A 26,748-nucleotide genomic window follows, 5' to 3' on the forward strand; every position below is an offset into this window, starting at 1 on the left:
CCATCTCCTCCAGTCGTCTTTGGGGATCCTCTTCAGATGGCCCTGCCACTCAAGAGAGACTGGGCAAATGGCAACTGAAGGAAGAGCCTTTTTCAAATTCTTCCCCAGGGACATTCATTGGTCTCCTTCGATTGTTGTATTTCCGTTTGTTTTGATGTCCCTTACTAACTCCCAGGTTTTGTATATTGTATATTTTAAATGTTTTTTAATCTTTGGAATAATTACTGTTTGGGAACCCTGAATCGGGTAGAAAAGCGGCACAGGAAGTTTAAAATGAATCCGGAACCCAGCATCGTGGTTCACCAGCCAGCAGACCCCCCAGAGCACGCGATGCAAACCCTGGAGCCGCACCAGAGGCGGCTGCGTCCTGCCAAGAGCCGTACCTGCCTGCTGGCCGCCTCTCGCTTGTGCCAAGGGACCCGGTTGGAAGAACAATGGTGGGAGGGGGCGGAGGGCAAGACTTCAGGCAGAGCTTCCTTCTGACTTGGTCGCCTGCCAAGGTCAGCCAAGGGTCAAGCAAACTTTGTGGTCCCCCCCCCCCCACATACACACACGCTCAGGGCCACATAGGCGCACAATGACAGGGCTTCCCATCCAGTTTTATCAGGGGACTTTCCCCTCTTGGTGTTATCAGCCCCAGAGTTCAAGGAGAGCAGGAAGGGAGGGGGTCAGGTGCAGGTCAGGGTGTGGCTTTGTCCCCTGCCTTATCAGCAGCCCAAGAAAGTGCATCCACCTGGTTTGTTTCTGGCTGTTAAAGTACGGCAGGGTCAGCCAGCATACCAGGGGGTCAGGCAGAGTTCACTCTTCCGTGGCCTCCCTTATTGGCAGCCTTTAGTTCATCAGCTTTTCCACCTTGCAAGGAGCCATTTCCCCACACTCTAAACAGACAAGCCTGGCCCATAATTTGCTTGCTCACAATGCGGCAGCCCCTCCCCCGCCCTTGCCCCAGTGCTCCTGGGATGACAGCCCAGTCAGCTCCAGTTCCTCCCATTTGCCTCTCTGGCATCCACCAAAGGGCAAAGCTCCGGAGAAAAGGGCACCCACTGTTTTATTATTATTATTATTATTATTATTATTATCATCATCATCATCATCATCATCATCATCATCATCATCATCATCATCATCATCATCATCATCCGCCACTCCCAGAACCGGCTCATGGCAGGTTACAAATGTCCAGTAAAACCTCAATAAAGGTAAAGGTAAAGGTATCCCCTGTGCAAGCACCGAGTCATGTCTGACCCTTGGGGTGACGCCCTCTAGCGTTTTCATGGCAGACTCAATACGGGGTGGTTTGCCAGTGCCTTCCCCAGTCATGACCGTTTACCCCCCAGCAAGCTGGGTACTCATTTTACCGACCTCGGAAGGATGGAAGGCTGAGTCAACCTTGAGCCGGCTGCTGGGATTGAACTCCCAGCCTCATGGGCAAAGCTTTCAGACGGCTGCCTTACCACTCTGCGCCACAAGAGGCTCTATAAAACCCCATTAAAAAACCTCAATAAAACCCCATTAAAACGGGCAGCAAAATTACAATCGAAACAGAACCACATGGCAGCACATGGAGCAAAGGGCTACTCACGTGCCTGGGACTGATGAGGCCTCCAAAACATCTAGGCTCCCCTGTGCCCGCCTTCTTCACAGGCCTGAAGCACTCCAACTCAAAAAGGGGTATTGTGAAGAAACCCAGGTTAAACATTGGGAACTCACAGCAAGCACCTTCAAATTTAAGTAATTTCAGCCGGTAGGCATGATGGCCTGCGGGAGAACGGCTAGATAAGAATGCATTAGCACCTGGGGGGCCCAGAGATTCTTACAGTCACCAACAGCTGTTAAAAGAATGTGTGCAGAAGTTTAGCATTCCAAGCCAAAGTAAGGGTGACCTCGACTTTTCTCTACCAACACACAGGGAATTAAAAGAGTGCTCTTGGTGGAAGTTGTTACAAGTTTGACCTTTGGTTACTATGACACAGAAGCGTGTAATAATTTTAGAGAGCCTGATATTCAATTTTTACAACTATGGTTTGGCTGGCAGTTCACCTGAAAAAGCACTGAACACCCTTGCAAGAGAACCGCCTCCAATTTTTCACTGGAGGATTACAACATATACCAATAGAGTTTCACAGAATCTTTTTCCTCTGTGGATGGGAGTTGTTATTCTCTTCTGCTCATCTACATGTTGCACAGAGACTTTGCACTGGAACACGGTGGAGGCAGAAAGTTGGATTTTTCAGGGCGCTAAGAGGCCCCTGCCCCTTGGTGGCCTTTTGCATCTGCGCCAACTGGGAGACGAGGCCGGTTTGACATCCTTCACTGCCAAAGAATCAGGGATCACATGATGGGTCTGGCTATGTCAGGACAATGCGGCTTCCTTGCCACGCTCTGCAAACTGTTTCATTACCCCCCAGCTCTGCAAAGAACAGATCCAATTGTGTCTTCCACTGCAAGACGACACAATCCCTCCACCATGCAGCGTTTCCAGCATTTTTTGCCATTCTCAAAGGAGTGTGGGAAAGCAGCTAAAAGGACGGCACTTTCCACGTCAAATTTCGACGTCTTGTCCTGTGCACTCTGCTTCCATCACCCGGGATGGCTCCAGCCAAGAATCTCCAGATCCAAAGAGATCAAATGCTAGTCTCCAGGCTCTGCACTGACTGTGCCTCTGGTGATGGGAATCAAGCCAGCGACTGCTCAGGGGAGGGGGCAACTTCCTCCTCCACTTTTAACAAATTATCCTGCTGTGTCCCGCAGGTGGCACAGGCCAGGCGCCATTTGTACTTGCTGATGAGCCCCCCGCGATGGCGCTGAGAGGTAATCTGCTGTGGACAGGCAGGAAGCTCCTCCTTTCCCCGTGTGAAAACCAGTCCCAGATTCCCACCTGTTTGGGGTCCTGCCACGCTCCAGCAAGGTGAGTTCAGCCAGAGTGCCAAGGGACCAGGCAGAGTTCAGGCTAACACCTCTGCCATCAGCAGGTTAATTATAACTTCATTCGCAAACATACACACACACACACACACACACAGGGCTTGCTTCAACTTCCCGTGACCTTACCTACTTGATTTTTTTTACATCTGTGGAGTAAATTTCTGTCAGCAAAACTGAAAGGCCAAGCAGAGTTCAAGGTAACAATTCACATTCTTTTTTTTTCAAATAGTTTGCCCAGAACTAAATCCCAGCCTGAAATAGCAAACCTCCCATAAAACACACAGTAGCTTGCGTGCAGCGCTGCCTTTCCCTAGAACTGCACAAAGCACGACTGGAGCACCAAACCTGCAAAGCCACTTTCTCCAGACAGATGTGGCAAAGGAAGCCAGCTAAGCGCATCCTGAGCACTGCAGGTGCCTGCCTCGCTAGGGAGCCCTGACATACAACAACTCCAGCAGCCTCACTCAAACCTAGGGTGTGCCCAGGCGGCAGCTTCTGGTGCCCTCAGGCTCCCTCAGGGTAACACTCCCAAACAGGAAGCACTTCCAGCTCTTCCTCCGCCAGTCGGTGCCAAAACACCTTTGGTATTTATGTGTGAAGGTCCTGCACGTGTGGCTTTAACGTCTATGTAAAACTGGTTATCTGGAGCGAGTTACCACTAGTACAACATAGATGACATCCAGCTCTACTTTTCCACAATGGCTGGGTCAGGTGCTATTCTTGCCAGGAGAAGCTGGTCAGATGAATGAGGGCCAATGAACTGGAGTTGAATCCAGACAAGATGGAGGTGCTGATGGATTAATGACAAAGCCAGTCAGGGATCGAAGAATCAGCCCATTCTAGAGGAGGCAACAATTCCCCTTCCAGAACAGGTTTGTACCTTGCAGGTCCTGCTGCATCCTGGCCTATGGATGGAGGCCCATTAAAACTGCTGGTTCTTACCTATAAGGACCTAGAGGGCCGGAAGCCAGGGTACTTGAAGCAACTTCTCTTCCCAAATCACCAAACCCACTAGCTAAGACCCACCTCACTAGGCCTACTCTCAGGGCCCCACATGCGGTTGAGGACCGCCTCCAGGGGTGGGGGACAGCTGGCTGCCCAGGCGCCGCGCACGCACAGCAGCTAAGTGCAAACAAGCATGCGCAGTAATACGATCCATACCGCATCCTACCAACTTGTCAACAAGAATATCATGTGGAACCTTATCAAAAGCTTCACTGAAATCGAGAAACTATAAGTAGTGCGTCCACTACTGTCACCTCATCAACCAGTTCTTCCCTATTCATGAGAATCAAGCATAAAATTGTAGACCCTCCACCTTCTGGAAAATGAAGTTGTTAGCACAAGTCAAGAACTTATTGGACTTTTCATTTTTTGCAGAGTTGGTCTTGCAAAAGATATCTGCATGACTGAAATCACCCATGACCACTGTGTCCCGCCTCTTTGAGAATGTTGTCATCTGATCTAGGAGCATCGCATCCAAGTCCTATGCCTATCTTAGTGGTCTATAGCAGACCCCACCATAATACCACTATTATTTCCTACTCCTTTTATTTTTACCCAAAGACTCTCAACTGAACTCCCATGGCCAGATACATGTTCTTCCTCTCAAGTATACAAAGGGAAACTTTCTAAGGCAATATGTTTATAATAATATATATAATGAGTAAAAACAATTTCTTTTACATCTTTTATATACCAGAAGGAACAACCATAACGGCTTCTAGATCAATTCCGTTTTCATTGGCTTCAACAGTGGTTGAAACCTCCAATCCTCCAAAAACAGTTTGTAGTATCAAAGGTGGCAAAATCCTATCGCCTTTCCTTATATTACTATTTTAGTATCAATCGGCCATAGGGTCTCTAGGGTACTGCGGGGAATGCTAGTCAGCGACCACTCCCCAGTAGTAATATAAGGAAAGGCGATAGGATTTTGCCACCTTTGATACTACAAACTGTTTGATCCTTCTGGTATATAAACGATGTAAAAGAAATTGTATTTACTCATTATATATATTATTACAAACATATTGCCTTAGAAAGGTTCCCTTTCTCTGCTGATGAGCGCTATCCCGTCAAGTTTCTGTATTATTAGGTCATAGTTCCCTTCCTTTATTACGACTTCTAGTTCTCCCTGCTTATTTCCCATTCTCTGCCCATTAGTGTAGCGACATTGTAATCCTTCACTTGTGTGTGCCAGAGTTTGTTTTTGAGCTTCCCTGTAAGTCAACAGTTCCCTGCATTTGTGCCCTTCCCCTTTAAATCTGCAGCGTTCCCTTCTCCAGTTATCGTCATCGGACTGGGCGTTGAATGTACGTCTCGCTCCCCCACTGGACTTTGTTTAAAGCCCTCCTCAACAGGTCTGCAAGGCTCTTCGCAAACACCTTTTTCCTACCCTTGTGAGGTGCAAACCAGAGTAAGCCATGGTCCAAAAATCCAAACCTTTTACGATGACACCAATGGCCTAGCCATTCATAGAATCATAGAGTTGGAACTTCAGGGTCATCTAGTCCAACCCCTGCAAAATGCAGGAACTCACAACTGCCTGCCCACCCACTCACAATCTGCCTAAATTCATAAAGTCATTCATTTATCTGCAGTATTTTTCTTCCCCTTCCTAAGCCGTGGCCATGAACAGGGAGAAGTGATGAAGACAACCTGTGCTCCCAGGCCCTTCTCCTTTCCCCCCAGAGCCACAAAGCCTCTTTCAACGTGCCCCATGCTGCGCCAGGCAGGATCACTGGTCCCCACAGGAATGAGAGGGAAGGGATCACGGACTGGGGGCTTTAGGAGCCTTTCCAAACTTTCTGCGACATCTTTGATATGCGCACCAGGCAGACAGCATACTTCTTCATACAACAAGTCCAGTCAAGGTACTTTGAACATACTAAAAAGAAAGTTAAACTCTGAACAAAACTGGAGGCATCATAAAACTCAGTTAGCAATCCTACAAAATCCACACTGATCCGCCAGGACTCAAGTTACCTTTGCAATTACATAGGAGTGGATGAAGCCCTGCAGATCTGCAAAAAGTGTGAAGCGCCAGTTTGTGCCCAGATCAAGCCTCTAAAATGCAAAGCTGCAAAGCAAGAGGAATGTCCCGGCGGGGTGGGGGTGGGGGTGGGACTCAAGGCCTCTGAGTGCCTTGCAAGCGGCTACTGCAAAGCAGAACAAAACTCCAACAGGCTGCACTTGCGGGAGGGAGAGCATTTCAGATTTCAAATTCCAGGCATTCCGACAGCTAAAATGCAGAGATTTGAAATTCCTTTGTCAGGCTGCCTCATACCGCGCCAAACCCTGAAAGAGAGACAGACACACTGCAGACAAATGCACGGCCGGGAGCTTCCCAACACCGAACGAGACCTTTGGTCCCACAAACCCAGCTCTGTCTTCCCTGCCGGCAGAGGCTCCCCAGAGAGATGGCTCTGCGGCCCAAGGACCCGGGGGGATTCCAGCAGGAGTGCAACGGGGCCTCAGGCCCAGCTCCAGACTCCCCCCCCATCTCCCTAAGGCTGTGCCCCAGACCCCTGGCAGGGTCACAGAGGGTGCTGGGAGACCCCCGTGGATTGGCCAAAGCCTAAAATGGCCCCCAGCATCTCCAGCAACGTCACCAAGATCCCTCTCCAGCGCCTGAGCAGCCAGGTCAGGCGGGAGCGGCCTGCTTCAGTCACTGATTTCTGTGGCTCCTGGCCACTCCCTGTTTTATTTCCCCAATTCTCAGCCCCCCAAAGCTCCAGGAATTCCCCAACCCCCAGCTGGCAACCTACCCGGAGTCACCCCTTCTGGGTCACTGGCCAATGCTCTCTCTCCCCCACTGGTCAGCACAGCTGCACTTTCCTCGACCCAAAGGAGTGGGACTCCACAAGCCACCTCAGCGCTCGCCCTGCCTCTCTTCCCTCTGGGCACCTCAACCCAACCGGAAGACCCAGGGTGGGGAGGGAGGCGTGGGGGGAGCTGCCCAGATTAACAGTGGGACAAAGAGGCGTGAGAGGGGCCGCTCCAGAAGGCGGGGGTGGGGTTGCTGCGCACCGATGGGGAAAGCCCCCACCAGACGGGGAACGCCGCAGCAGCCTCTCCTGCTACACCTCTTCCGCCCAGGAGGAGCTCTTGGCTACCAGGGAGCACCCCAGATTCTCCCCACCCCATACTCTCGCCAGTCATGATTAAGGCCCCCAGCTCTTCGCCTGTCCTCAGGAGATCTGGCAAACAACCGTCCTGCTGACCAGCCGAAATGATAAAGCCCTCCTCTCCGAGCCCATCCTCTGCACCCCTCTTGTGACACACAGCGTGGCACAGCACAGGGCAGATTCAGTTTGGCACGAAGCAACATTCCGGGCGTTAGCTTTGGTGTGTGTGCGCCCTTCTTCAGATGCCCACAAGAGCGGGTACCCAGAGCTAAGCGTTGGTGGTCTTAAAGGTCCCCCTGGGTTCACCCTTTGCTCCAAAGGATACTCTTCTGGGGGCACCACCACGTTGCCGTCAGCCAGGCAGCCTTGCCCAGATAGGTGCTTCCTGAGAGAGGAGCAGGGGGGGGGGAGGGGAGGAAATTCCTTGGCAATACGTGGTGCCCAACGGCAAGGAGGCCTCGCCTGGCATCTTGGCACCAGCCCTGGCCCTCGGAGGGATCGCTTGTTCTCAAGAGGCATCTCTGGGCTTCCCTCCCCTCTGCCTGAACATGTCTAGTTGGGCAAGACAGAAACCTTCTGCCAGACTTCCAGCCGAACCCGAGATGGAGCTGAGAACTTCACGCTGGGACAAGGCCCTGCCTGGCGCTCCGGCCGCCTGCGGCTGCATGGGGTCTGCAGAGACTCCAAGACGCTCCCGGGGCCCCCAAGCAGAATGACCATCCGAGATCACAGTGCAAAACTAAGGCCACGCAACAGCCGCCCTTCGTGCCTGCTGCACCTCATAGTGCATAAAAATACAAACGATCATAGAATCATAGTTGAAAGGGGCCTAGTCCAACCCCCTGCACTATGCAGGACACTGACATCCCTATCACTCATCCACTGTCACCTGCCACTCCCTTGACCCTTCACAGAATCAGCCTCTGTCAGATGGCTCTCCAGCCTCTGCTTAAAAATCTCCAAAGATGGAGAACCCACCATCTCCCGAGGAAGCCTGTCCCACTGAGAAACTGCTCTGACTGTCAGGAACTTCTTCCTGATGTTGAGACGGAATTTCTTTCCAATTAATATCATCCCATTCGTTCTGGTCCGTCCCTCCCGGGCAAGAGAGAACAATTCTGCTCCATCCTCTATATGGCAGCCTTTTAAATACTTGAAGATGGTTATCAGATCCCCTCTCAGTCGTCTCCTCTCCAGGCTAGCAGGCCAGCGCCCCCAACCTTTCCTCCTACGCCTTGGTCTCCAAATGCCGCCCCATCTTTGTCGCCCTTCCATATCGCAAGGATAAGCAAAGCCCCATCCCTGTGATGCTGGGCCACAGCTTCTGTAGAAAGGTGACGAGCATCTAGGTGGAAGTCCGTTTCACAGCTGATCTTCCTTGGAAGTTCTTGTCATTACAGCTCACCTTTTACAGAAGCCTCTCTGAGAGTCTTTTGCCAGCGACTATTTGAGCAGAGGGCTTTGCGCTGGATTAAGGAAGCGTTAATGGACTGTTCTGCCTCTGATGTAATAGCCGAGTTGCAAGTAAGAGGGAGAGGAATTCTGAGGAAGATCTACCGTGAATCCCTTCTGACGAACCTCACCTACGGAACAGCCCTCCACCCAGTTCACGAGGGACGCGAGGCTCCGCCCACTCAGAAGGGGACTGGGCAGAAATGGCTGCCCGCTCCCCTGGAAGCAAGCAGGGCAGGGGTCCTGCACCAGAAACGACCCATCCCACACGGGGAACGCGGGGGGCCCTCACCAGCTGCCTGCTCCTCTTCTGCTCTGCTAGCCTCATTCTATGGGCAACCCCCCCCCCCCTTGCCCAGCATTGCTCCCTGCCATTTTCTGCAGCAGACACCTCCCCGCCCCCAACAAACCCACAGCTTCTCTGGCTGCAAGCTGGCACTGCCGCCGGGGCTTAGCTGGCCCGCTGGGTCTGCCTTTGCCCTCCCATCACATGGCAGCTCTGACCAAAGGCTTCCCGTGGGAGCCGGGGCCTCGACGGTGGCCCAGCCAGCCAAGCAGCTCCCAGGAGCACAGAGGCTCTCTCTGCACACGCTGCCTCCCATCCTTCCCTACGGCGTGTCAGAACAGGCGCTCCGACGGTCAGTGTCTGGGCGAGGTCTCTCCTGCGGAGGCAGAAAGCCCTGGGGCAGGCACCAGCGCGGACGGTGGGATTCTCCCCAGGGCATTCTGCCCCACGATGTAAACACGCAGACCCCAAATTCCAGGCTGAGGAATGGCAAAGTCAGCAGCCAGAACAACCGGCGACAAATTAAGAACGTTTGCGTACATTTTGTACAACGTATCCCCCTTTCAAGACTCGACTTCTGCAGTTGAGGGGAAATGAAAGCAGGGACTCCGCAGAGCACGGGGCATGACGTCACCCCTCAGCTCCACCTCCTAGGCCAGACTGTCCTTCCACCCCCTCGCCCCAAGGGCCAGGCTGAGGCAGAAGCTGAGCATGAAGGATGCCCCTGCCCCCCACCTGGCTGGCTGGCTGGCTCATGCTGGAGTGTCCCTCCTGCCCCCCCCCCACCTCCTAGGGGCCAGCCCAGAGGCAGAGGAGGCAAAGCACGAAAGGCAGCACTACCCAGAAGTTAAAACGGGAGGTGGGGGGGGGCATCACAGCACTCCCCTCCCCAAGCGGCTCAGCCAGGGAGCAGACAGCAAGGAAGAGCAAGGGGGATTTGCATCCTCCAAAATTTGGCCTAGAGTTGAGGAGAGAAGCACAAGGAGCGGCTACACACCCAGAATGGGGGGCCAAGCCCAAAGAGGCAGCTTGGCTCCAGGACGGCTGCCAAATGCTCCTCTGCTCTGTTGGTCCAGCCAGGCAAATACGTTGCATGCATCTCTAGCAGCGACCCCATCAAGAGACCCTGCAGCCTATACCCACAGCGAGCCCTTGGAACAAAGAGGCAGAATGAGCCCCCCCCCCAAGAGCCCAAGCCGTCCTTGCTCCCACAGCACCCCCTACTGACTCACTGGTGTCAGGGTGCCTGGGAGGTGCCTCTGGGACAGTTCAGGGTGGGGGTGGGGAGCCACACTTGGACCAAGAAGAGTTGGTTTTGGTATCCCACTTTTCACCGCCGAAAGGAATCTCAAAGCAGCTTGCTCTCCCCACAACAGGCACCCTGAAGGGAGGCAGGGCTCAGAGAGCCCAAAGGGAACTGGCCCACGATGCTCCAGCTGGCTGTGTGTGGAGGAGGAGTGGGGAACCCAGCCCAGCTCCCCAGATCTGAAGCCACAGCTCTTGGCCACCCTGCTCAGCCCCATGAAGTCCACGCATTCTCCTGCTGCCTGCAGATTCCTGGCTGAACCCTCAGCTCTGTCACAAAGGATGGAGAACTTGAGCCTGGGCTAGCCCACGAAGGCTTCCAGCCTCAGGAAGGGTCAGCCCTGGGGATCTGGGCACAGGCCGTAGGGAAGGCAGGAGTTAGGCCACAAAGCAGGCGATTTCTCCAGGGGAATAGATTGCGGTAGCCTGGAGATGGTTTCGGAGGAGCAGCCCTCTGGGTTTGCCACAGAACAGCTCGATTCGCATGCCACAGCACCTTGGTAGGGACCGAAAACTGCTCTGGCATCAACGGGGCCGGGGAGCAGGAGAGAGCACAGCTGACCCCAAGAAGGCTTTGGGGAGCCAGGGAATACAACAAGGCACCACATCCTCAGGGCGGCCAAGACAAAGTCTGTTACAGAGAAAGGCCACCCGAAGGGGAAAGGCCAGCAGCCATGGCGTCACTTCCTTCAGACTTTCAAGCCCACCTTACCCACCTTCACTTTCACATGATGGCGGAAAGGAGACCACCTACCTGGATATTGTCCTCCACCTCCCTCCCGCCAAGCCCAGAGAGACCCCACCCCCACCCCCACCCCCACCCCCACCCCCACCCAACTAGGCCGGCCATTCGCCACCCTTCAGGAGCTCCTCTCAGGTCAGCAGCGGGGCCGTTTGGGCAAGGAGCGAGGCAAGAAGAGGCCTAGGCCTGGAGTGAGCGAACTCTGAGAACTTCCTTGCACAGGGCAGGAGGCAACGCCCTTCGGGGGCATTAGGTTCACCTGCTCAGCAGTTGTGCCCACTGTGCCGGATGGAGCTTTCTGGGGGTCCAGGAGGGGCCCCTAAAATTCCACCTGTTGGAGGCCGGGGGTCACCTCTCGTGTTCTGCCTGGAGGCCCTCAACCACCCTCAGCAGCCCAAGAGGCCCAGAGAGGCCCACGAAAGGAACTGGGTGGAGCAGGGGAGGGGGGGGGGGTCCCTGGCCGGGCTTGCCAAACCGGCCCCACCTCCTTTCCCCACCCCGTAAGACCTGATGGTCCTCAGTCACACATCTTAAAAGGAAAACAGAAAACAAGGACACAAAGACGTACTTGTCTCAAGTCGATGAAGGCCAACTGCAGCGTGTCCCCCTGGAACCCAGGCACTGGGCCGGATCTGGCAAACTCTGTGGGAAAGAAGAGGGGATAAAAAGGGCTTTTAACTCACCATGGACAGGGAGATTGGCAGACGGATGACAGCGGAGACAACAGAGCCCGAGGGAGAGGAGGGCCGGGCTTCTAAGGAGTCAGGTCCCCCTCCCGGCAAGCTTTTTGTCCGACCTTCAAAATTCGTGTCATCAAAACACCATTAATCCCACCCTCCTGACAGCAGGGAAACTCTACTAATTCGACCTGAAATTTATTCCCATGAGCCTCGCGGAGCTCCGTCCGAAGTATTTGTTTTGTGAATGCACAAACAATTTACAAAGAAAAAGGCATTTGAGGGAATGGGGGGGGGGGGCAATGGAAAAATGTTCCCTCTTGACACAATCACATCTTCGGCTGTGAAGCCCTTTTCAGTGCCGGAGGCCGGGGAGATTTGGGGGGCTGAGGGCATTGGCGGCTCTCAAGCCTGCCGCCATGATCCTGGCACATTTGTCCAAAGAGAGAACAGCCCCGTCCCCAAGAACCACCGGGGCAGAAGCGTTGCGCCCCTGAGTGGAATACCTGTAAGTCAGCCATGGGACTCGCAGGGCAAAGAGGAGGCGTCTCCCGTGGAAGGCATCAGCCACCGTTTCCCCTGCAGCCTTCCGCAAGCACAGCAGGAGAAGCCCTGGGCAGAGCTGGGCCAGCCGGCCTGGGAGGACAGAGGGGGCGGCAGACAGCAGGTGAGCCCCTCAGAAGCCCCTCGTCCAGTACCTGGCGCTGGCCAGCGCTTCGCCGTGGGGCTTCAGGGTACCTGCCCAAGCGAGGAGCAGCCAGTTCTGTACGCGAGGGGAGCCACTCTGGCCCTGGGCCCCCACTGCAACACTCTTCCTCAACTTCGTGTGAAGATCTCAGCAAACTGGGCTTGTGAACTGGGAGGGAGGCAAGGGGGAGGTTGGCCATGACCTTCCTCAACACAGACTTCCTTGGTGGTCTTCCACCCACTGCTGCTGTCAGTCAGTCAGTCAGTCGGTCTGTCGGTCTGACTCTTGGCGATCCCACGGCACAGCTGTCGCCACGATCCCGCATCGCCCCCTTCGGCCACGCAATGCTCCGGCCAGGGTCCATCCCAACTGCATCCAATGACCGTGGCCTTTGTGGGCCTGGTTTGCTTTTTCCATGGACCAAGCCTGGCACAGTGGCTTCCTCCACTGAGTTGGCTCACATGAAATGGCCAAAGCAAGTGAGCTGGAGCTTTGTGATTTTGCCTGCCATTGACAGACTGGGCTTTATGTGCTGCAATATTTCCTTGTAGTGGGATGAGCACAGGAGCCAGTTTCTGCTCCTCTGGCCAGTTATTAGTTTCCCAGATCTTCTGGCACAAGGCTGTCCTGGTTTTGACTGGTATCCCTCTCAGCAGTTCCACGGGGGGGGGGGGGGGGGATCTCAGTGCCTGGGGCCTGCTTGTCTGGCTCCTGACCCAAGGCTCGTTCAGCTTCCTCCTCAAGAATGGCCGGTTCAAGTTCTGCTTCTGTTTCTTTTCCACTTTGAAGGCCCCTCTTAGCTTCCAGTCACTGATGAAATTGTGTGTCAATCCACACCTCCTCCTCCATGTGAAGAGGCCTTCTGCAGCCACGGCACATTATGCCTTAAGACAGCGCATGCTTCAGGGGTCCCTTTTCTGGGGCACGGTGGATGTTTCTGTCAGCAGCCAGAGGTCGTGTTTTGAGCACCAACTTGCCATTTGCAGCCTGCTGTTGCATTCACCACGACGCCCCCCAGGCAAGGCGGGCACAGCCAGTTCTGCTCCGCGCTCCAGTCCGGTGTCAGGGCAATTAGCACAGAGCAGGCCAACGTGGCGCTGCCCGGGAACTGCCCGACCCGGCTGCTTTGCCTCCCCTGCCAGCGATGTGAGACGGAACAAGCCACCTATAGCACGGTCCCCTTGAGCAGAAAATCGCTGGAGAATGGCCCTGGGCTCGGGACAAAGGCCTCGGGCAGGCTGGAGGGCTGGAGGACTTGTGTTCAGGCCAAAGGAGTGCGGGCTCTGCGAGGCCTACAGGCTGGGGCCACCCACCCAGGGCGGGTTACGGCAGGTCCCTAACCTCTTTTCCAAAAGCGTTTCCTAAACACGAAACTAAGGAGCCAAGGAAAAAGAAAGAGGTCGAGGGAGGGGAGGGGGAGAAAGACCCACATGGGCTGATGAGGGCTCTTTTTCCAGGGGCTGAAAAAGAACAGCCAGAGAGAGAGAGAGAGAGAGAGAGGGAGAGAAAGGGCACCCAAATTCCATTGCACGGGTGCACAAGTTGAACCTCTTGGCAAATTGTCCAGGACACCTTCAGCTTCAGCCTCCCTGAGAGAAAGCTGCAGCCCACCAGACCAGCCAACCCCCCCCTCTACCGCCCCCCCCCCCCCCCGTCCAAGCTTCTAGAAGGAAGAAAAAGAGTTTGTTGTCATATCCAGCTTTTCTCTACCAGAAGGAGTCTCCAGACAGCTGACAAGTCTAGGGCTGTGCGCTTCAGCCACCAAAGCACCCGTTCGAGCCTGAAGCAGCCAGCACCGCAGCGCAGGGGGGAGGGTGGTGCCGGTGCGGCCGCGCTAGTCAGCTCACACGTGCAGGTGCGCACCGCCTCCAGCACCACCCCTGCCCTGCACCACGGCGCTGGCCACTTCAGGCTCGAACTTGGCAGCCAAAGCGCACAACCCTTCTGACAGCTGCCTTCTCTTCCTCTCCCCACAACAGACACCCTGGAAGGCAGCTATGGCTGGGACAGCTGACGGAAGTGCTCTGGGAGAACAGCACTCTCAGGGCTGCGACTGGTTCAAGGTCCCCCAGCTGGCTGCATGTGGAGAGTGGAGAATCCAACCCAGCCTGCCAGATTAGAGTCCAGTAACTACGACACCAAGGGGGTGCTGCCAGAAGCTTGCCTGGCTGGCTGCTCGGCTACCTGGGTGGGCTCAGTGCACAGGTGGTGGCAGAAGTGGGGCCTTGCGGGCCTTTCCCCCTGCTGGCCCCCAGGCCTGTTCACTGGGGTGCTGCCAGGGACTGAACAGGGGCCCCTCCACAGGCCAAAGGGAGGGGAGGAGGGACACGCCTCATGCACGGGTCCATCGAGGTCAGTCTTGCCTGCTTGGCTGTTGCTCTCCAGGTCTCTATCAGGCTGAGGCATTTCGCAGCACTGTTCCCCTGGAGCTGCTGTCGGGGACTGAACCTGCAGCCCTCTGCATGCCAAGGGGGGGGGGGCTCTGCCACGCAGCCGGACGCCTCAAGGAATCCCAGTGTCCCTGGTGAAGGCCATTGCAGGGCCACCCCTCGGAAAGCCAGTGTGATGGAGTGGCTAAAAGAGACGGCATCTCATATGGCAGGCTGGATTTGAATCCCCGCTCCTCCTCCACGTGCAGCAACTGGGTGACCTTGGGCCAGTCACAGCACTGATCAAGCTGTTCTGACCGAGCAGGAATATCAGGGCACTCTCAGCCTCACCCCCCTCACAGGGTGCCTGTTGTGGGGAGAGGAAAGGGAAGGCCATTGTAAGCCACTTGAAGACTCCTTCGGGTAAAGCGGCATATAAGAACTAACATTTGTTCTTCTTCAATAATATCTGGGCTCTCCCAGCCTACCCTCAAAACATTTGTTCTTCTTCAATAATATCTGGGCTCTCCCAGCCTACCCTCAAAACATGATCCTCCCCTCTCTGACTTCTACCCCTAAGGCTGCCAGGCGCCCAGTACTGAATAGCAGAGCCTAGTACCTTCGCTGACTGTCCAGAAGGAGAAGAGAAACGTTTCCCCAGGCATTGGACTGTTTGGATCCCCTGCCTTCCTGAGCAGGCCTGAAGGGCAAGGCAGGTCGCTCCCCCTGGGCGGAGGCAGTGTCAGGCCGCCCAAGGAGGAAGTGGCCACAGCCGCCTGCGTCCCTCTGGGGCTCGGAGCTCCTGCCGGGGCTATGCCCTGTTTCCGAGACCTGCAACGGCATTACAAGCTCCGCTTTGGAAAGGATTAGTCATGCTGTTGGCAAGACCACGAGACAAACAAGATTGGGGGCGGGTGGGGGGCCAAGACCTCTGCGTGCCTCTGAGAGAGGCTGACAGTGATGGGGGGGGGAGACCACCAGCAGCAGCAGCAGCCCAAGGAGAACTTCTCAGACTGGTGAGGTCTACGGTCCCAGCTGCCAGGCCTCCAAGCCCCCGCCCCACTTGTGGAGAGCCGCTCCAGTCTTATGGGATTTCCGTTCTTATTGCTTGAGAAAAGGGTGCCTCAGATACAGCACACGGTGTAGTCTCCGAGTGGGTCTGCAGGAAAACCCCAATGCAAACCCCACCCAAGCAGAGTTGGGGAGGGACCTCTGCAGGCTGCCCTCCCAAGCACCCACCCTCCCCCAGGGAACGGATCGTTGGAATCTGGAGATCAACTGGAATTCTGGGAGAGCTCCAGGCTCCACCTGGAGGATGGCAGCCCTAAATCCAGGTAGTGTGTGGCGGTGGCATGGTTCAGTGGCAGAGTCTCCGCCTGGCATCCTGCAGGTCCCACCCCCGGCGGCATCTCCAGTTAAAAGGGCCAAGTGGTGGGAGACGTGAAAGGCCTTCCTCTGCCTGAGCCCCTGGGGAGCCACTGCCAGTCTGGGTGGGCCATCCTTACTGACCGCAGTGGACCAGGGGCAGGGGGTCTGAAAGACCCACCCTCTGGGGGGAATCTCCTCCAGCACTCCAAGGGCATGAAGACCTCACAGGGAGGGAGGGAGGGAGGGAGGGAGGCGTTCTGTACAGGGTGCCCTTGCCCCTTTCCCATTCGTGACCATAGTGGGAACCTGCCAGTTTAGTTGGCTGACTAACAAATGAAGCAGCTTTCAGAAACCAACTTCCGAAGCCATGAGGCCCCTCCCCATCTGTCCCCCCTCCCGGCCCGAGGAGGCACAGGGCGGTGGCCGCAGCCTTACGTTCACATTCCTCGACGTCCAGGTTGAACTGCTGAAGTGCCCCCAGGGAGAGCTGGCGCACTTCTGCTTCCAAGAGCAGCTGCATCAGGGAGGTGGAGAGGTGCTTGCAGGCTGACATGCAGGCTGTCTGAGCCACCTTGCCCTAGGGGGAGAAAAGGGGCGGTCAGCAGGACAGCCGCCAGAGCCCGGGGGGAGGGAGGGAGGGAGGGAGGGAGGGAGGGAGGGAGGGAGGAAGGAAGGAAGGAAGGAAGGAAGGAAGGAAGGAAGGAAGGAAGGAAGGAAGGAAGGAAGGAAGGAAGGAAGGAAGGAAGGGGGAGGGCACCTGGCTGCTCGACTGGAAACATTTTCAAGCCACCCTCTGATGCAATCAAGGTCCCCAAGGCCATGAATACAAAAACATTTGAAAATTAAGAACATTTAAAATCACAGAATAATTCAATAAGATAAATGCACATCCAACTGCAGGAGGGGGTGGGAGTGGAGTATCTGGGGAGGGCAGGAATCTTTCCAAGTCCACCCCCCCCGGGCCCGCCTGTCTTTTGCCCTTGACAGGTGCCTCTGCGGCCCATTCCGACATGCCAGTCCGGCAGCCTGCCACCTGTCATGGGGAAGTGACTTGCGGAAGGGACTGGCACAGTCTGTTGGACTAGCCCAGGCTGAGGAGGGGCCTCTGCTCTCCCTTGCTCATCTCCTCCGGGAGCTCATTCCACCTGGTCAAGGCCCTGGCCTGGGTCGAGGACGGGTGAACTCTGGGGCTGGGGAGCTTCCAACAGATTAGCACCTGCAGAGCGAAGAGCCCTGCGGGGGGCATAAAGAGGCAAGCGGTCCCTCAGGTGGCCTTAAAGGTTAGTCCCAGAACCTTGAACCTGATCCGAGCCACAACCGGCAACCGACGCGGCTGGAGACGAGCCCTCCATGAGGACCGTAACAGCTGCAGTCTGCACCATTTGCCATTTCTGGGCCTTGGCAAGGGCCCACTGAGCGAGTTACACAACTCCAATCTGGAGCTGACGGTGGCATGAGCCACTGTAGCCAAGCCGTCCGAGGACAGATGGGGTGGGCAGGTGATAAAATGCCATGGGCTACTCCCGTGACCTGGGCCGCCATCGAAAGCTTAATCCGGAATTGAACTGGGAGCCAGCTGATATAGACTATATCTGTATCTGTATCCGTATCTATATCTATCTATGGAGGACAAAGACCGCAGGCGGGCAGAGGCAGTTGCTCCTCAGGCAACTGATTCTACTGCTGAACTACTCAGACTGAAAAAATTGTTCCAGATATCTAGCCAGTATTTAAATCTATGACAGCAGGTCTTCTCCTCTGCTGCCAACGGCAACCTTTCCTGCCCTCCTCTAAGTGACAACCTTTCAGATTCTTAAAGAGGGCCATCCTGTCCCTTCCCGCTGGACATTCCCAGGTCCTGGCCCTCCATCTCTCCCAGACAGGCTGGGTGTCTTCACAGCCACCGGACTTCCAGCTCAGCCTGGGACTGAGAGCACAGCCAGGATTGGTGCCAGCGGAGCACAAGGGGCCCTGCAGGAGGCGCTGGAGAGCCAGAAGGGAAGGGGCGGGGCTGAAGCCGTTCACTTTTGCTTGCACCCAACTGGCCGCTGCAGGGGTGTTTGGAGCCAAGGCGCTAATGCTCAGCTCTCAAGAAGGACGGTGTTCCTGGCATGTGCCAGATTTGGCTCTGGGGACACAGGCAGCCGAGAGCCTCTTCTGATCCTGCTCCTGCAGAGCATCACGGACTCCTCTGGAGCTGCTCTCTTTGAAGCTGGTTTATGATGCTAATGAAACTTTAAAAGCAAATAATAACACTTTAAATACCCTTATTACTTAGCAATGTTTTGGACAACACTACCTTTTTCTCTTTGGCAGGAAAAATAAGCTCTTTATGTTTAAATATCCACAACACTCCCTCATCTCAGAGAGCAGAAGACAATCCCGCCTTGTGCAGAAGGAGGACAGCGTAATCTCCAAAGTGCTTCACAGTTCTGACTGACGCCTTGAAGTGCCTACACTTAAAAAAAAACCCAAACCCCAATCCTAATCCTGCCACAGGGAGCAGGACTGGGCAAGCTTCGAGATCCCGACAAGGAAATAAATCACCAGGGCAGGAGATGAGCGGAGCCGCAGGGAGGGTTTGCGCCTCGGTTCCCACCAAGAAGGCCTGGCCTTGGCAGTTCCCGGGGCTCCAGGAGCAGGGGCCCGCCCACTGGCCATCAGCGGTCCCCCCCCCCCCAAGCTCCACTTGGCCAGCCAGGCACTCTCCAAGCCACAACCACGGCTCCTGCACGCGAGAAAGAAGCCCAAGAACACCTTTTAAAAGGAAAAGGGAGGGGCGATTTGTGTCCTGCAGACCAGCAAGAAGGATTCAGACGCCTCAGCCGCTGGCAGGGAAGAAGGCGGGGAGCCGGTGGGAAAGCCTGCTTGGTCTCCATCAGCCATGCTTTTTGAGTCTTGGGCTCTGTCCCAGTCCAGGGTGCTTTGGCATTCTTACCACAACTTGAATGAAAGGTTGGAGCACATCAGGAGGGACAAACAAAGCTCCAAATGACTGAGTTGGGTGGGAAAACTGGACTGAAATGGACACCATGCATTTCAGCAGAGACAAAAGCATCCCATGTATTTAGGCAACAAAATGAGTGACAGTAGTCAACCAGTTCCCCTGGACGGCCAACAACAGGGGCATAAACCACGGCCTTCCCCTGAGAAGACCCTCAGAAGAGCCCTGCTGGGTCAGGCCAGGGAGGGTCCCTCCAGTCCAGCCTCCCGTCTCACCCAGGGGCCAGCCAGTTCCTCTGCAGGGCAAGCCACAGGGCGGAGAGGCCTTCCCCTGAGAAGACCCTCAGAAGAGCCCTGCTGGGTCAGGCCAGGGAGGGTCCCTCCAGTCCAGCCTCCCGTCTCACCCAGGGGCCAGCCAGTTCCTCTGCAGGGCCAGCCACAGGGCAGAGAGGCCGAGGCCTTCCCCTGAGAAGACCCTCAGAAGAGCCCTGCTGGGTCAGGCCAGGGAGGGTCCCTCCAGTCCAGCCTCCTGTCTCCCCCAGGGGCCAGCCAGTTCCTCTGCAGGGCCAGCCACAGGGCAGGGAGGCCGAGGCCTTCCCCTGAGAAGACCCTCAGAAGAGCCCTGCTGGGTCAGGCCAGGGAGGGTCCCTCTAGTCCAGCCTCCCGTCTCACCCAGGGGCCAGCCAGTTCCTCTGCAGGGCCAGCCACAGGGCAGAGAGGCCGAGGCCTTCCCCTGAGAAGACCCTCAGAAGAGCCCTGCTGGGTCAGGCCAGGGAGGGTCCCTCCAGTCCAGCCTCCCTTCCCACCCAGGGGCCAGCCAGTTCCTCTGCAGGGCCAGCCACAGGGCAGAGAGGCCGAGGCCTTCCCCTGAGAAGACCCTCAGGAGAGCCCTGCTGGGTCAGGCCAGGGAGGGTCCCTCCAGTCCAGCCTCCTGTCTCACCCAGGGGCCAGCCAGTTCCTCTGCAGGGCCAGCCACAGGGCAGATGGTGCCCTTCCCGTGATGGTGCCTCCTGGCTCTGTGATTCACAGGATTACTGCCTCAGTATGTGGAGGCTCCTGTTAATTCACTAATGCCCCTTTTAAACTGCTTATTTAAAAGCTTATTTAAACTGCTTATTCTGCCACCATCACTACATTCCCTGGCAGTGAATTCCACATGTTTGTCACTCCCTGTGCCAAGAACTATTTTCTTGGTGGTTGGGAGGCAGCAGTGGAAGGGTACCTGGAGTTCTGGCCCCACGGGTGGGGCTCCTGATGTCTCCTGGGATTTGGCCACTGCGTGACACAAAGTGTTGGGCTGGAAGGTGCTTCTCTTCAGTGAGGGATGAAGAACCACCTGGCTTGCCTGCACCTGCCCTCTCAGGCAGCAGGAGGACAGCAGTTCTCACCTGGGGGGGAGGGGAGGGGAGGGGAGTCTACCCCTGAGCTCACTAGTGCTGCACTGAATGGATGCATCCCCCACACATTTGCTTTGGGCATATCCAGTCATCCCTCATATTAATTTTGCATTAGAATATTCAGTTTTTGAGGATTCCTATGCACTTTTAAACTACCTGCCTGATTCTTGCAGGCTCACCTGTGCCCTTCTTGTAGCCGAGACTCGCATTACAACCATGGAGTGATAAAAGTCTGTCCCCAGTCAACCAATGGATCAAAGACCTCCATCCATACCTTTAAGCATGGACATTTTCAAATATTTGGACACTCTTTAGAGAAACTGACAGGTAGATCCTCCACCACTGTTGTCCTGTTTCTCTCTAGCTAGACGTTAAGTGTTCTGGCCTTTGCTCTTTGTTTGTTTTTTGGGGAAGGAAGGAAGGAAGGAAGGGGACAAGGAAGGGGGTTAAAACGCTCCACCTCTCAGCCCCCCCCCCCCCCGAGACGGGGTGCAGGGATCAGCCGCCAGCAGAAGAGGGAGGAAAGGGGATCCATGCAACTGCAAGGGGGGAGGAGACAGGGGCAGGGAGGCCTCCAAGCCGCTTGGTGAGCAGGGAGGGGCCGGCCTGGGCCAGCCTCTAAATGCCATTCAGCACAAACCTTGCCGTGATTCACGGGCATTTGGGAAACCAATGAGTTTCATTTTTACTTCAGCCCTGGGTTGCAGACCAGCCCTTGGGGCACAGAGGAGGAACAATAAAACCTGTGGAGGTTTTCCTGGTGGCAGGAAAACAGACTCCCATCAAGGCAATGTGTTCTCAATTAGAGGATTAGGGGCAGAGCTGAAGGGATGCCTTTTTAATTAAGGACCCACCTTGTCAAAGGCCTTATGAGGAGCTCCTGAAACCCAGCCACCCTCAGAACAAACATTCCGGAATCACAGCACCCCGTCAGGGTCACCCTGTTCCCCCCTGAGAAAAAACCACAGCTGGCTGCAACGTGCAGTTTAATTAAGGAATGAAAATATACTGGTTTTATATTTTTAAAAGAATACAGTATATATCCTAAAGACAAATACAAGTTCAGGCCTGTCTTTGGAAAAATAAATATCCAAACTATTATCCTGTTTGCAAATATTGTACTAATGACCACCATTCTTCATCCATGAAGATTCTGTGAGCTGAGGCAGAGGGTGGGCAGGAGGGGTGGTGTCAGTGCTTGGTCCTTGCGGCCCTCTTGCAGGCCCAGGGAAATGCCAACGGCCACTTTGGGGTTGGGAGGCAAATTTCCTCCAGGCCGGATTCTGGTTTTTTTGCAGGAGGGACATAATATGGGCATGAAATTGGGTTCACTGTGGGTGGGCAGTGAGTTATGGGTTCCTTGCATGGGTCTAGATGACCCTGGAGCCCCCTTCCAACTCCATGGTTCTAAGATGAGGGAGGGGCTGTGGTTCAGTGGTAGAGCAGCTACTTGGCATGCAGAAGGTCCCAGGTTCAACCCACGGCATCTCCAGGACGTGAAAGCCCTCTTCCTGAGACCCTGGAGAGCCAGTCCCAGCCAGACTTCAGAATAAGGCTGCTCCAAGTGTTCACGTGATGCAGAGGACCACTCGCATCTCCGAAAGCCTTAAGCTTTCAAGAGTCGCTGCTCTCTTGGCCAGCCACCTGGCCGAAGAAGCATGGATGCTGCAGAATGGATACCCCCCAAATCTTATTGGTCTCTAAGGGGCTCCTGGACTCTAATGTAGCGGACTTTCATCCACAGACATGATGTTTCTAGATAGCTTCAAGTCAGTCAAGCTGCATCCCTTTGTATTATTATAAATTATTAGAAAGCAAGAACAAAAGGTTTACATAGAGACGCCATTTTGTCCACCAAGTGAGGATTCAAGGGAGCTGAGATTCCTGAACTTTAAACTACTGAGACATCAAGCAATACCAGCCTGACCTAATTAAACAGAACATCGGAGAAGTACTGAGGGCGGAGAAAGGGGCCGGGGGGGTTCTACCTCTTCCTTGTAACCATGGCCATGACGGTCTCCATCGGGCTTGTGCGCGCGCATGGGCCACGGCTCTCCAGGGTCACAGGAAGAGAAAAAGGTCTCTCCCGTCCCCTCCTGCCTGGCCCTTTTAACTCAAGACATTGCCAAGGATTGAACCTGGGACCTCCTGCCCACCAAGCTGACTCCTGCCCTAATCTGAAATTAATATAGCCTTAATTAACATGGTCTTTTTAACCCTGCCTTCTCTTCGGCCACAAGCACTAACCGGAAGGTACCACGCAAACACTGAATCCTTCCAAAGAATCCACCCGCGGCCACCAAGTCCGCTGGGGAGAGGGGGACCCAACCAGCCTGACTCCCACGTCCCACGTGGCTGTGAGGATGAACGGTGGGCTGGCTGTCTGGCTTGACCAGCCTGCCATGGGGGGGGGGGGGAGCAAAATTCCACAGCCAGGAGGGGGACTGCCACCTCCTTCCAGCCAGGTGTCCATCAGGGACCCCCGCCTCCTCCAGAAAAAGAGACCCTTTTGTATTTGGCGTTTGACGGTCGGGTCCACCTTGGCTTCGGCTCACCCCGTAGCCAAGAGCCGCAGGTCAAACACCTGCTTTGCTAAAATGAAGCATGTCCGTCTGCTTTAAATTGCCTGCCTTCCTTCGCTGATGAATACCTCCCTCATTCCCACCCCCACCCCGTGCCTGACTAGCAGCCAGGTTTTCTGCACTCCTCACCACCTGGCCAGAAGGTTTTCCGGATGAAGGACACTGCCTTGTGGGATGGAGTCAAGCAGCCCCAGCATGCAGTTTGGGTTCTCGATCCAGCCAGAGGCAATGCATGGAGCTTTTCAACCCCACAGCCTTACCTCTTCCTTTAAAATAAGTATGCCATCAGGGTTGCTACAAAGAGGCAAGCAATGGCCAACATCTCCCACCTTGAAAACCTCAGGGGGGGGGGGTCATAAGTAGCTGCAACTTGACTGCACTCCTGGCCCCCAAGCCCAGCAGAACTTTCTGGCAGAAAGGGACACACGAGGGAGCCAAGACGATCTCTCCCAGGGCAGACTGAGGAAACAAGCATTTGCGGAAGGGCGAAAGAAAACTGGGTGAATGACACACACACACACACACCCTTCCTATTTCTACTCTGGATCCACCAAGAGATCCTGAAACAATCCTGGAATTACTAGCCAACTGCAGCAGTGCAAGATGAAGCTCGTGCGTCCTTTTGGCAGGCGGAGGGGGACACCAGACCTCTGTCCAGAGGGCCTGCAGAGAAGCACAAAGACGCCATCTCCCACAGGGCAGTCCAAGCCGGAGGGAGACAGGGCTCCTTGGCCTCTGGCAGAGGGAAGAGGAAGATGGAGGCTGAGACCGCCAGTCCAGGGCCACCCAAGGAGTCTCCGGGGCGTCTTGGGTGGCTCCTGCCTTCCTTCCTTCCTGACACATTCTTTCCACTGAGCAGAGTTCCCATGAAATAGAAAGCAGCTGCCATCTTGGGAGGACCCTGAACAAGCCGGCACACACGAAGGAGACGCCCGGAGGCCCGAAGCCTTCTGACGACTTCGCCGCAGCTTTCCCACGTGCTGCGCTCACCAGCCCACAGGTGGACACCTCCCCCCCCCCCCCCCGGTAGGGATGGTGGGTTCGTTTTTGCCCGGCCATCCCCATCCAGGCCAGAGAATGCTTTCAAGATGCCCTTTTAGTAGCTGCAGCAGTTCAAAGGTGGCCCTGTGACTCCCGTCCAACGTCCAGCGTGCCCAGCTGCCCTGGTACCGTCAGAATCACGCCCCCAAATCAGGCCAGGACTGAGTCGCCCACTAGCTTGAGAAGCACGATCCAGTTATCCCAAGACATTCCCTGCCCCCTGCCAGGCACCTTGCAGAGGTCTTTGGGTCCCTGCAGCCCCTCCGTTTCTGCGGGGGCAGGAGACTTTAAAGGAGGGAAGCCAGTGACGGTCACTTTGTCAAGGCCGCTTCAGGCATGACCGGGCCTTCTCTGCAGGGCCATCCGCAGCAGCAGCAGCGGAGGGGGGGGGGTTGGCCAGTGAGGGCTACAGACAGCCTGGGCGGGCAACCTGACATGCAATGTGCTGGCTGATTAATCAGATGCCCAAGTGCCCCTCATGAACAAAGTGGCCGCTGGCATAGCCCTGGGCACCCAAGGGAGTGCAGCCCTCCCTCTTGTGATCTCGCCATGGGATCAGGGTGGCCCTCTGCTTAAAAGCCCCCCCAAAAGGGAGGGGCCTTCCTAGCTGCCACCCACAATGCTGCTGACCCCTCTCGGCCGGGCCTGGGGATTGCGCCTGGGGCTGCGGCCAAATCACAAAAAGGAAAGAAACAAACAGATCAGGCCCTGCAGAAGGATGGGCATCCCCTGCCTCTCTGAGGAGGGCACCTGGGTAGAGCACAACACACACAGGCACACCCCATGAGGTCCCACAGCCCTTCAAAAGGCACTGGCCAGAGGGGACCCGGATTCAAAGGCAGCTCTGGGGCGGGAGGCGAGTCTCACACAGTGAGGTTCTGCTTCTAACAAAAGATCAGTCCTCCTAAAGTGAAAACTGGTTAGTGCCGCGCTGGCTCCATTAGTGCCAACTAACTACAGAAAGCCAAATTAGATGATGAAGAGAAACAGATGGCAGTTAAAAGTCCACGTGGGGTGAAGGCGAGCCCTGCCCCCTCCTGACCATCTCTCGTGGGAGAAACCCGCCCACCTTTGGGCCCCTTTCCAGGCCCCCTCAGGACTGCCCTCCAGGACAAGCCCCCCCCCCCCACGGCTGCCCCTGATGGGCACTAGGGGGTGGCCTCCACGGAGGGCAGGCGCTGCTCCTGGCCAGGTCCACAGGCACCTCGGGGCCAGCTGCTCCAGCATGGGCTGGGAGACCCCTGCCCTCTGAGACCGTAAGGAAGGCGCTGGAGGTAGGGGAGGCTATTCCCAGGGGACCCTGCTGAGACGGGAACAAAAGGCAGACGCTGGTCAGAGGGGGCCCTCGTACTTCCCCCCGCCTGCCCTGGCACAGCAGCAAGAGTGCCGAAGAAGGAAGAGAGGGCAAAAACAGATGGTGGGACGGTGCCTCAAGGAGGTGGAGGGCTCCTGCATGGTCTGGGGCTAGGGGAGGGGACTGGGAACCTCCTACCTTCCGTGGCAGTCTTCTCAGGGGAAGGCCCCGGCCTCTCTGCCCTGTTGCTGGCCCTCCAGGGGAACTGCTTGGCCCCTGGGAGAAACAGGATGCTGGACTAGGTGGATCATCATTGGTCTGACCCAGCAGGGCTCTTCTGAGGGTCTTCTCAGGGGAAGGCCCCGGCCTCTCTGCCCTGTGGCTGGCCCTGCAGAGGAACTGGCTGGCCCCTGGGTGAGATGGGAGGGTGGACTGGAGGGACCCTCCCTGGCCTGACCCAGCAGGGCTCTTCTGAGGGTCTTCTCAGGGGAAGGCCTCGGCCTCTCTGCCCTGTGGCTGGCCCTGCAAAGGAACTGGCTGGCCCCTGGGTGAGACGGGAGGCTGGACTGGAGGGACCCTCCCTGGCCTGACCCAGCAGGGCTCTTCTTATGCTCTTATGTTCTTAACTCATTCTGTAGCAGCTTTGGAGGTGCTCTGCACAGAAAGAGAGTGAGGACTGTCTTGGTCAGCTAAATCTGGCAGTGCGGCTGGGGCTCCGCTGTGCTCCTGGCCCAAAGGCTTCTCCCCTCTCTCTCCCAGCCTGGCTGCCCCTTCCTCTCCTCTTCCTCAGAGTCCCCTCCAAGGTGCAAGCAGTGAGCAGAGTGCATGGGAGAAGAGAAGCACGCCCGCCATACTCACCGGCATGGTCGGATAGGCGTTGGCATCCCCCTGCATAGGGAATTGCAAGACAGCAGGCATCAGGAGGCCGGCTCTGCAGAAAGCAGCCCCTCCCCAGCCCATAAGCCAGGAGCCCACCACGCAGCAGCAGTCCGGCCCGAGCACCTGGGTCCCTCAGAGGAGCAGCAGGCCCACCCTGGGGTCGGCAGTCTGGCCAAAGCAGTCCTGCCCTTGGACGGTTCCGGGCCTCGAGGTCAGCAGCAGCGCTCCGAATAGTGCCCAGAAGCGCAGTGGCCGGCACCAGCGCGCTCTTCCTGCATGCATGAGTGCTGCCACCTTGCTGGTGCATGTAGACCAAAGAGCCTCTGGCTGCACCAAACTGGGCAGCCCTCCTTCCTGCACGCTCAGAGTAATATCAGGCCAGCTAAATTAGGCAGCTGCCCCAGACCTGGCCTCCCTCCCACCTGACACCATCCTTTTGGCAGGGCCTCCTGCTCAAGAGCTCAAGAGCTTTCCATAGGGACCATCGGCGTGCCAAGGGACAGACCCTTCCGCTGGTGAGCAAAGGAGGCCGAGAGCTTGCGGGCTGCCGTGTGATATCAGGGCCTGCCATCTGGCCAGGAGTCTTCGGAAGGGGTGGGGGTGGGGGTGGCGGTGTTGCAGGCTCCCCCTCCCCCTGTCAAGCGCCCAAGCTGAGCGGCTGGAGTCGATTATG

General features: G+C 56.1%; 1 protein-coding gene across 2 annotated transcripts in view; it reads right to left on the minus strand.

Moving 5' to 3' along the window:
- The window catches only part of EXOC6B (exocyst complex component 6B), a 131,903-nt gene that overhangs the window by 22,172 nt on the left and 82,983 nt on the right, over positions 1–26,748 (minus strand). Inside the window, exons 19-21 of one of the 2 annotated variants that reach the window (XM_077301354.1) lie at positions 26,055–26,084; positions 16,375–16,516; positions 11,406–11,479 (exon numbers count right to left, since the gene is read on the minus strand). In XM_077301354.1, coding sequence (XP_077157469.1) covers positions 11,406–11,479; positions 16,375–16,516; positions 26,055–26,084 — 246 coding nt within the window. The remainder of the gene's footprint in view (positions 1–11,405; positions 11,480–16,374; positions 16,517–26,054; positions 26,085–26,748) is intronic. The other variant, XM_077301355.1, reaches the window with a different exon arrangement.

Source organism: Paroedura picta, chromosome 10 (genome assembly GCF_049243985.1).
Source record: "Paroedura picta isolate Pp20150507F chromosome 10, Ppicta_v3.0, whole genome shotgun sequence".
Lineage (NCBI taxonomy): Eukaryota > Metazoa > Chordata > Lepidosauria > Squamata > Gekkonidae > Paroedura > Paroedura picta.